This window comes from Dunckerocampus dactyliophorus, chromosome 2 (genome assembly GCF_027744805.1).
Source record: "Dunckerocampus dactyliophorus isolate RoL2022-P2 chromosome 2, RoL_Ddac_1.1, whole genome shotgun sequence".
NCBI classification, from domain to species: Eukaryota; Metazoa; Chordata; class Actinopteri; order Syngnathiformes; family Syngnathidae; genus Dunckerocampus; species Dunckerocampus dactyliophorus.
This window is the reverse complement of record NC_072820.1, coordinates 43,964,498-43,976,156: the sequence shown is the minus strand read 5'-3', so window position 1 is coordinate 43,976,156 and position 11,659 is coordinate 43,964,498. Positions and strand designations below refer to the sequence as shown.

The 11,659-nt window shown below is 37.8% G+C and overlaps 1 protein-coding gene across 1 annotated transcript; it reads right to left on the bottom strand.

Moving 5' to 3' along the window:
* Positions 1 to 979: 979 nt before the first annotated feature.
* On the bottom strand, positions 980 to 11,418 carry hhex (hematopoietically expressed homeobox). The gene is made up of 4 exons (XM_054769266.1): positions 10,897 to 11,418; positions 4,215 to 4,393; positions 2,129 to 2,179; positions 980 to 2,056 (listed from the first exon to the last, which is right to left on the bottom strand). The coding sequence occupies exons 1-4, from the start codon at positions 11,261 to 11,263 to the stop codon at positions 1,802 to 1,804; spliced, it is 852 nt and encodes a 283-aa protein (XP_054625241.1). The 5' UTR covers positions 11,264 to 11,418; the 3' UTR covers positions 980 to 1,801.
* Between the last annotated feature and the right edge of the window lie 241 nt (positions 11,419 to 11,659).

Sequence of the window (11,659 nt, the reverse complement as noted above, 5' to 3'; positions counted from 1 at the left end):
AATGGTCTCTTTCTCAACAAGCTTCAACTGGTTTGCGGGGTTGGTGGGATCAAACGAAATTTCAGTGGACCAAATATAAATGAATCTCCAATCTGTATGTTTTTTCTGCATTGTAACAAACCTGTACTGAAACCGTCAGAATCAACACGAGAATTGTCATAATTCATCAATGAAAATGGGAAAAAATTGCTAAGAGGCAGAGCCTCACCTGTCGTCAAACATCAAACAACTAATAATGATAACAGAAAATATTAATATTATCCATTGAACTGTATTGAAAGTGTATTTTCTGCACGATTCCGGTTGTTTTTTAACATTTTCCCAAGCAAAAATCACTGAATTTGTACATTTTCTGATCAAATACTTCTTAGCTTAGTGCACAAGTCGTGCTTGCCGTCTGAGTGATTTTCGGTGCTTGCACTGACTTGGATCATGACGCCTGCCAGTTTGTTTTTCAGCATTTAGCTAATAATATAATGTTGCAGACACATTTATTATACACCATGACTTTCTACAGCCCCTGTAATGTCTTTCACGCATTCAATCCCAGCCATTTTTCAATATTCAACCCCTTCAGCACCGGCCATTTTAGACAATTTTGACTGATCTTTCAAGGCACACAGAATATTGTGTTCCGTGGCTATATAAACATGGAACCTACCAAAAGAAAGATTAGACTCTCGTCTTTCATCAGAAAAAAAACCCTTTGTTTCTACTTTTTTCTGTTCTTTAGTAATCAGCAGTAGAACACAGGTAAGTTCCAGGAAAATAGTAGCAGTTCCCGACCCAAAAAAAAGGGAGAAAACCGGCTTTTTGTGAAAAGATACCTATCAAGCATAACTTCCACTTTGACACAATTTTTTTTTGCTTTTGTGACAGTTCAAATATCTAAACAACTGCAAGAAAACATAAACAACACAAAAGAGGGTTGTTTTACATCATAATAACAATTTATTTACAAATATAACACCATGAACTATTTACACTATTTTCACATTTGGAACTGAACTTCGTGTGTGCACGTGTGTGCGTGTGCATGCGTTAAAATTTACACTCCTCCACGCTCTCTCGCTTCCTCCTCGCCGTCGAGCATGTTAATACATGCAAAAGATCCATGCCGAGCTCTTATCAAATGCACTTCTGGCCGTTTTTATGGTTTAAAACTGCTTGAAAAGTGACTCTTTTATTGTGTGTCATCTCCTCTTTTTGCCTCTAACGCAAAAAAAACGTAAAAGACGTATGGACACCAGAAGGTAATCAGACTTTTACAACAAAGTATCAGAGCTTTTCCTGGAGAAGGATGGGGTGTGTGTACTTCATATGCACGTATTCTCTTCCTTTTCTTGTTATCCTTTTAATGAGCAAACTGTATTAACATTAAAAAAACAGTCTCCAGATGAGTCAGTGCCTCACCAGCCGTGAACCTCACCGCACAGGACGGATACTACACGTGGTATTTCAACATCCACTAATTCACTGGTAAAGTTCCATAACTAAAGGCGGCACATTTTTCACACACAAATAAACAGTTTAATAGAAATCACACTCATTTACACATTTACATGTTTATTTAATGATCCTTTTACATTTAAAACGACATACAGAACAAGCTTCTAGTCTATTAATTTACAGTACCATTGAGATACAGTAACAATCTTCCCAACTTATGTAGAAAATGTCGACGGCACTGCTGCATGTGAGAAAACTCCCTATCCACCATGTCTGAACCACGTTTAACATCAGGGAATAGAAGGATCTGTCAGCTTCTCAGCATCGGTCTGAGTCCTCACGGTGTTCACACTCAGAGCTGGTGGTTCAATGTGTCCTCATGGTCGTCCTCGATGTCCAGTTCCAGGTCTGTATCTTCTGAAATATTTGATTCCGGCTCCGTGAGGGACTGTTGTGGCGACATTGATCGCACATTGTGGACCGCCTGAGCCATGCCGGGGGCTGCAGTCTGTTTCTGCTCCGGGCCCCGGACCCCGGACGGGTCGGACGTCCCTTCTCCTTTGGCACTGCTGACATCCTCCTCCCTCTTCGTTCCCTGGGGATTTTCCTGTCCCAATGAACATGAAATTACAAATAATCCATAAAATAAAGATTATAATATCAAGTGAAAAGGACCAACCTGTTTGAGTCTTCGCCACTTTGCACGTCGATTTTGGAACCAGGTTTTAACCTGAAAAACAAAATGACCAAAATGTGTATGCAAATATATTTTGGTTTGCTTTCTGGTTACATTATCAGAATTAGAACCGAATCATTGGATTGAGTCGCTGCAGCAAAGTATTGTGTTGATGTTCGGAGTTCCTGTGTCCGTGAATGTGGAGTGTGTGTGTGATTGGTGGATAACAAGGAAGTGGTTGTCAGCAGCAGATAGCTGTGTCTCAATTTGCACCCTTCCATACTTCCACCTCAGTCTGTATGCTATGTACACTGTACGTACTTCCTAAGGGTGCATATTTTGACAGTGTAGTGCTATCTCAAATCAATTACAGTGGAACCTTGGTTAGCGTCCTGAATCCGTTCCAGAAGGTCCGCTACTAACTGACACGTTCTCGAACAGAGTGCATTTTTCCCAGAAGAAATCCAATGAATCCGTTCCAGAAAGCCAAAAATGTTAACACAAAACACGTTTTGGTCATTTTACTTTTAAACAGTAGTTTTACATGCTGAAAACAATTCAAAATGCATATAAATGATGACTGAAAGGGACAAATGAACATTTAACATCACCGAAGACGAGATGTGGCAGCAAAGTGCGCTCGGACGCCTACTTCCTGTTTTGCTGTGAGTTATTTCTTGAATTCAGTGGTGTTTTTTCGCCTTTTTATGGAAATGCTGGCATTTACAACTTTATTTGAGTCCATTGTGGATTATTTGGCAGACGTGATCAAAATAAAAGCTGACACTTGCTGCGTAACTGTGTGCTGTTTGCCAACAACTGCCGAGTCAACCGCTGATGATGTCACAGACGGCGACGGAGCTGACTTCCGGTTGCTGTTTCCACAGGTTACCGGGCTGCTAACAAGGACGTTTGATTAAAAACAATTTTTTTAATTGTGAATTGTAACCACTCGAGTTAGTACCTCTTCTTCCGAGTGATTGATTGGGGGTTGTTAATTAATTAATCAATTAATTAATTAATTATTGTGTTGTTCTTGAATACGGCCCGCTATTAGTAAAAAAAAAATGCATATTTAAGCAAATTGTACATTTTTTTGCCGAAAGTAAGCATTTTGAAGCATAAAAATGGCTAAATGAACCAACTAAATAAACTAAAATACAAATGCAAGGCAGAAGAAGCATTCTAAATGTGAATGTAGTATTGTAGATTGGTCACTAAGTGTCAGTAAGGTGAGACAGCCACTAGATGTGATAATCAGAACAGGCATTTATTTCAGGTTTAAATGATCTCACAACAGGCACAATAATAATAAGAAAATGTTGGGTCCATAACCCTCAAAAAGCTAAAACTCAACTGTGAATCTATTTACGTCTAATATGTCTTATTTTCTCTGATTATATCTACTATATTCGGACATACAAATGTAAAGGTGATTATAGGGGTGTTATTTCATGTCTAGAGGGCTCTATTAATGTTAAAACCCGTATTTAGAAGATTGTAAACAGGTTTTCTAAGGCATAACTACGAAAATTGTCTTTTTAATAATAGCGAATCCTGCTCTGTCCAATTCACTTCTTGCGGTCACGTACGGAACCAATTAACCGCGATAAACGAGGGACGACAGTAATCCACTTTGGACAGCATTACACTCTCCAAGGCTGCACCCTCAGGAACCAAGTGTGCAGTCTACACAGTACACATACTGACTGTACTAACAGAAGTATTCAATGTGACACAGTTTGTGCACTTCCATACTTACATTTAGTATTTTAAGTGCATTGTGTGCACTAAAGTACGGCAAAGTGCAGTGCGGTATACCCGGACGTTGAGTGATGAGTGTGTGCGGAAGGGAGGGACTAACTCGAGTGGTTGCAATTCACGATTAAAAATGAGCGAAGAAGAGGAAGCGGATAAATACTGCGATCCTCATTTCTAGTAAGTGTGCAACGACCATAATCTATTCTAAAATGTGCGCCCTCAGGATGTAAATAGAGTGTAAAATGTTATGATATTGAAGTGTACTGAAAGTAAGAATTCCATTTGAGACACAGCCCGGCCTTGATGGACTACTATTGCCTCCTCTCACCTGTCGCTCGCTGAGCTGTAGCATCTTGGCAAGTCTTTTCCTCTCCGGCGGTGAAAGGTACTTCTGGGTCTCAAATTTCTTCTCCAGTTCAATGGTTTGGTCGTTGGAAAACCGAACCTGACCGCCTTTTCGCTTATGTAAGGGCCGCTGGATGAAAGGGGTCCACAACAGGGGTTTCCCTTTTAGATGAAAGCACAGAGAGTCTTGTCTTTAATTAATATATAGAATTCATATATAGAATAAATACAGTGAAAAAGTGTTTGCCCCCTTCCTGATTTCTTATTTTTTTGCATGTTTTTCACACTTAAATGTTTCAGATCATCAAACACATTTAAATATCAGTCAATGACAACACAACTGAACACAACAGGCAGTTTTTAAACTAAACTTTTTATTATTAAGGGAGAAAATAATTCAAACCTACATGGCCCTGTGTGAAAAAGTGATTGTCCCCTAAAACTAATAACTGGTTGGGCCAACAACTGCAATCAAGCGTTGCAATCAATCATAACTTGCAATGAGTCTCTTACAGCGCTGTGGAGGAATTTTGGCCCACTCATCTTTGCAGAATTGTTGTAATTCAGCCACATTGGACAGTTTTCCAGCCTGAAGCGCCTTTTTAAGGTCTTGTCACAGCATCTCAATAGGATTCAGGTCAGGACTTTGACTAGGCCACTCCAAAGTCTTCATTTTGTTTTTCTTCAGCCATTCAGAGGTGGACTTGCTGGTGTGTTTTGGATCATTGTCCTGCTGCAGAACCCAAGTTGGTTTCAGCTTGAGGTCACCAACAGATGGCCGGACATTCTCCTTCAGGATTTTTTGGTAGACAGCAGAATTCATGTTTCCATTTATCACAGCAAGTCTTCCAGGTCCTGAAGCAGCAAAACAGACCCAGACCATCACACTACCACCACCATATTTTACTGTTGGTATGATGTTCTTTTTCTGAAATGCGAAGTTACTTTTACGCCAAATGTAATGGGACACACACCTTCCAAAAAGTTCACCTTTTGTCTTGTCAGACCACAGAGTATTTTCCCAAAGGTCTTCAAGGATCATCAAGATGTTTCTGGCAAAATTGAGATCGTCTTTTTGTTCAGCAGTGGTTTTCGTCTTGGAACTCTGCCATGCAGTCTGTTTTTGCCCAGTGTCTTTCTTATGGTGGAGTCATGAACACTAACCTTAACTAAGGCAAGTGAGGCCTGCAGTTCTTTGGATGTTGTTGTGGGGTCTTTTGTGACCTCTTGGAAGAGTCATCGCTGCCCTCTTGGGGTCATTTTGGTTGGCTGGCCACTCCTTGAAAGGTTCACCACTGTTCCATGTTTTCACCAGTTGTGGATAATGGCTCTCACTGTGTTTTTTTCACACAGGGCCATGTGGGTTTTGATTTTTCTTCTCCCTTAGTTAGTTAGGTAATGCAATTTGTGCTCAGCTGTGTTATCATTGACCAATATTTAAATTTGTTTGATGATCTGAAACATTTAAGTGTGACAAACAAGCAAAACAAATAAATAAATAAATCAGAAAGGGGGCGAACACTTTTTCACACCACTTCACATCCAATGAGCATGTTACATGATACAGTACACTGTGAGCATACTGACCAAAAAAAGACAAGCAGAAGGGGGTGTAATTATCTGTGTGAATCAAAATACTGTGTTTATTTCAATTTTGAAAAATGTGAATGCACATATGTTTTTTTTTTCTTGTCTCATCTTTTTAGGCCCAATTTTGTCACTCTGTTACTACCTCCACCATTACTGTAATTATCCTTATTATATGTGTTACCTCCAAAGTTATGTTTTCACGTTTTACTTTCTCTCATTTTAAAAACATATACGTATATATAGAGTATATATATATGTACATATATATAGTATATATACATCAATATGGATACAAATTGGTGTTCTAAATATTATAGCGAATCCACATATCCCAATGGGATAATTTATAATATCGAACTTGTCGGTTTTTATAGGACAAGGGACCATATTTGGTCACATAAACAGGCGCCACGTGCCTCCTTCTAAGGCAAGAGAACCATGTGATTTCTCACAGCCAATCAGCAAAGAAAAATCACGTCCTGCTGTAATTAACGTTGCGAGCTCCACGTTAGCTAAACTACTGTATGTCCGTACACATACATGCATTAGAACCTATACTATTTTCAAATATGTTAAAACACACATAAACTAACAAATGAATTATTCTAATAATAAAAATCGTTTCCAAATATATATGGTTTGCTTTTAGACATTAGAATTGTGCTTTATTCTACATAAAAAGCTAAAATAAGTATTTTCGTGGAAGCGCAGGCGGTAGCAAGTGACTCTCATTTAATTAAAATGGGATTTTTATTGATATTAACTTTCTCGGGAGCCGTTTTAATAGTAATATGGTCCTAAATTCCAATTAAGGCCGCCAACAATCGACACTTTCGCCCACAAAGTGGACTTTGATTGTGCAAATGAGAGGAGGACGTGCGTGTGTGTCGGTGGACGCCTTCGCCCATAATCACACCACAAAGCAGGAAGCACATGATGCGGATATTTGGCCATAGTTGAAGTCTCTGTCACGACCCTCAGCTCTTGCTATTGTTTGTTCCTCACCATTAACCCGACAGGAAACCAGACTTGAAACCAGTGAAAACACTTCAAATGCAATTACTGCGTCGCGGATGCCATTAGGACTTAAAAAAAAATCATAAAAAGGGCTAAATACGAATTAACTTTTTTTATGTATAATTTTACATATAATATTTTCTGTAGTTGTTTCAAAATGAATGCATTGTATGTTTTTTAAATAACACATTATTTATTTCATGTTTAGTTCATGAATTCATTAATAAATTAACCTTTATTCATGTGTTATATGCCCAGACTTGAGATACACCCGATACATTATTTATAATAATGCACATTCATGTGACAGTGCGCGATTTTAAAAAACACATTTTACCGTAATATAGGCGTACAATCATTTCGTGACTCTTTTTCCCTGCAGCCTTGATGATGATTATTGTGGTAAATTACAATATATCAGAATAATATACGCTGGACAGCGGATGTTATGCAATTACATTAAAAAATAATAATATTTAAACAAGATTTACTTTATTTTTTAAATGGTATTCATGAATTAGTATAGTGTAGTACAAATATTGGTATTTATTTAATAGTTTCGGGGTTTTTGTATTATCTATGTTTATTATATGTGTGTATTATGTCCAGACTTAATAATAATGGCACATCAGTGCATATACGGCGTAATTTTAGAAACATATTCCAAAAACGTATTGTATTCATGATACACTCATTTTCGCTGCAGCCTTGATGGGCTTCCATGTTTGTAATCTAGCAAAGTCAGCCACATCCTCGCTCGACCGTGCAGAGGAAGTGCAACAATATGTGAAAAACGGATCCCGGGCTATCAGAGGCCGAGTGTTTCCTGAATGTGCCTGTATTGAGGATGTCGATAAAATAATCAGCAGCGTGCAGCGGGCGCCCGAGGAAGCGGCTGGTCGGAGTGAGACAGGAAAACATTCAACAGCTTTGGAGACCAGATTTACTCCTCACGGCTTCCGTATGAGGGAGCGGAAAAGCCCACCGCTCATTCAGCGTGACACTTGAAGTCACATGACTTAAAAGAACTTTATCGCTTTATCAGAACGCTACAAAACAATTCTATCTGCAACGCCCACACACCGCTCCTAATATAGGATAGATGCAATTAAAACATGACATTTATCAGTTTCCTTTGACACACACGCTCCTCTGATGTTTCCAGAACAATAGAAACCAGGAAGAGGTCAAGGTTGCCACATAACAAACACATCCACACGCACAAAAAACACACCATCAGCACTAACGGCAGACTCCTCAAATATGGCTGCCACTAATAATGCGACTATTAGCGTAGATTCAGACTGCACCCATATTTCTTGACTGGTGTGTTGAAAATGCTCTGTTCCACTTTGATATGCTTGCACGATCAAGCGTGATGCACATGTGCGAAACTACTGAAGCAAAGCCAGAAAAAAGAGGCAAGAATACAGCCTTCTTGTTGCCAGGGGGTCCCTAAAAGTCTGGACACAAATACAACCAGTGCATCCACATCCTTTCAAATATTGGAAATCAGTTTTTTGGTTATGTAAAATGTTGTCGAAATACGTGCATTTTTGACTTTGTGTATTGGATTCACTGAAATGGGAGTCGATTTATGTCCCTGCAGATGCTAAGGTTGACGGGTACTGCAGAAAGTGCTGTAGTGCGAGGGTGTCCAAACTTTTTCCGCCTAGGGCCAAATAGCGAAAAATGAAAGGATGAAGGGCCATTTTGATAGGTTGTAAAGCAACACGTGTGCATATGCTATCTGTTCCAAGAAAAAACTGCATCTCATTTTTGTGATATAGGTGAAACGGCCTATTTTTAGTACAAACTTTGCTCTTTTCCCCCCCATTTTTTGCTCTTGCTTTTTCCAAATATTCTAACTTCCTTCTTAAATAATCTTCGTAAATTTTATTTTCCATAATATGCCTTTATTCCCATATTTTTTTTACTTTATTCCCATAATATTATAACTTTTCCCCCCCAAACTAATTTTATTTTGTTTTGATTCTCATAATATTGTGACTTAAAAAAAATAAAGTATTCTTTAATATTTCAGCTCTATGCTGCTAAAATGACGATGATGACGGTTATTCTCATTATATTTTGACTTTATTCTCCCAAAAATTACAGCTTTTTTCCATTTCTGCTGTTGCATTCCCCCCCCCCCCACTATTTCAATTTTCTTCTTGTAAATTTTCGTCTCGTACTTATAAGTTAATTCCCATAATATTTTCACATTATTCTCGTAACGTAATTTTTTCTGCTGCCTAATTTTCCCCAAAAATGACATCTTTATTTTTGATGTATTTGTTTTGTTTCTCATAATACTACAACTTTTTAAGAAATAAAGTATTTTTTCTTTAATATTTCAAATCTATGCGACTAAAATGACATTATTTTTCCTCATAATATTGCGAGGTTATTCTTGTAAAATTGTGACTTTTTGTCATTAGAATACAATTTTTTTCTCTTTTCTCGTAAGTTTGTTGTATTTTTTTAAATTTTATTTTCCGATTATTTCAACTTTAGTCTTGTAAATTTTCTGCTCGTAATTATGACATTATATTTTAACTTTATTCTGGTAACATTATAACTTTTTCCGTAGCCTAATTTTCCAAAAATTACACCTTTTATTTGTTTCTCATAATATTCCGACTTTTTAAAGTATTTTTTCATGAATATTTCAACTTTATGCTACGAAAATGAGGTTATTTTTCCTCATCGTAATAACTCGTAACATTTCTCGTTAGATTACAACTTTTTTCTCTTAATATTTTGACTTTATTCTCGTAAAATTACAGCTTTTTTTCCCATATCTGCTGTTGCATTTTTCCCCCAACTATTTCAACGTTCTTCTTGTAAATTTTCTTCTCGTACTTCTAACTTTATTCCCATAATATTTTCACTTTGTTCTTGTGACATAACTTTTTCTTCAATCTAATTTTCCAAACATTTTTCCAAACAATTTTTGTTTTGTTTAAAGTATTATAAAGTATTTTTTTCTTTAATATTTCAACACTACGCTATTAAAATGACAGTGATTATTTTTCCTCATAATATTAGCAGGTTATTCTTGTAAAATTTTGATTTTTTTCTCATTAGAATACAACTTTTTTTAAATATAATAATAATATTATAACATTATTAATATTTTCACTTTATTCTGGCACATCTTTTCCATTTCTGTTGTTGTATTTTTTTTTAAATATCCGACTATTTTCTTCTCGGAATTATGACTTTATATTTTAACTTTATTCTCGTAACATTCAAACTTTTTCCGTAACCTAATTTTCCAAAAAATTACAACTTAAGTGGTTGTTTTCTTTGTTTCTCATAATATTACGACTTTTAAAAGTCTTTTTTTCATGACTATTTCAACTTTATGCTACTAAAATGACGTTATTTTTCCTCGTAACATTAACTCGTAACATTTCTCGGCAGATAACTTTTTTTTACTTGAAGTTATTATTATTATTATAACTTTTTTTATTTTTTTTTTACTTAATTCTTGTAAAATTACTGCAGATTTTTCCATTTTTCCTGGGTTTTTTAAAAAACCTTTCTCGTTAAATTATATCTTTAGAATGTGCCGCATAAAAAAACAGACGCGGGCCACAAATTACCCCCGGACTGCACTTTGGACACCTCCGCTGTAGTACCCATAAAGGTACTTTTTAGTACATGTATGAACTTGAGGAACTCAAAGGCTTTTTTTGTGTGTTTTTAGTGCTATACAAAATCATGCACACCTTGCATAGTGTAAACGCTAAACGTTTGGTGTAAATGACTTTGCAATTGTGTACTCACTGATAAAAGTGCATGCTGCCCGTTGCACACTTAATCTGCATTTTTGCTGACTATATTTAATATATACATGTACAGGTGCGTCTCAATAAACTACAATATCATGCGTGTTGTTTCGATTCCAGGAGTTTTGTTCAGACTAAGAGAGCAATTGAAGGCTGCCGGAAGTTTTTGCAGTTCATTTACTGAAACCAGTAGTCAGAATTTTGCAGAAAAAAATACATTCTTGATATATTTGACACTTGTGGAATTTTTGACCAACTCACCGAGCGGGTCGTGCCTTAGCAGGGCCTGGGCGTACTCCCCCACGGCGCGGTGGTGCTGCTGGTGGTGGAAGGGGTACACGGAACCGGCGAAAGCCCCGGCGGAGGAGGCGTAGGAGGCCGTCAAAGCTGCCGCAGCCTGGTGGGTCAGCGCCGGGTGGATCGGCGTTGGTTCGTAAAGAGGAGTCCGGTATGGTGAGATGAAACTTGTAAAGGAAGAGTTGGGCGACGGAAGGACCGGAGTGGTGGAGGAGCACGAGGATGAGGAAGAAGAAGAAGAAGAGGTGTTCTTTCCTAGAATGTCTTCTATGTAGAAGGGAGTCGGATGAGCTTGCTGGATGGGAGTCGGTGCGTAGAGCGGGACACTCATGGTGGCTGCCTTCCCTCAATCTTGACAAAATCTCACACGTTTTCCAGCATAAAAAACATTCGCTGTATCCGTTAGGTCCAAAAAAATGTCAATCGAGTATCGGTAGTTGTTTTGAGGAGTTCCTAAACGACTTGTTCCAACTGCTGGACCGCTATCTGTGCTGCAGACGCAGAAGGGAGGCGATAAATGGACCCGCCACTTCCTGCAGGTGACCGCGGACGCTTCTGATTGGCTCACGAATCGACCCAATGCACGGACGCGGGGTCGATTCAAATATTTTACCGGATCGATAGTAGCGTGATGAAATCGATGTTTTTTTTTTCACTTCTCTTGTATTTTTATTTTCACAAATATCATTTTTGTGGGCAAAACGCCAAATGAAAATAGTTGTTTTTG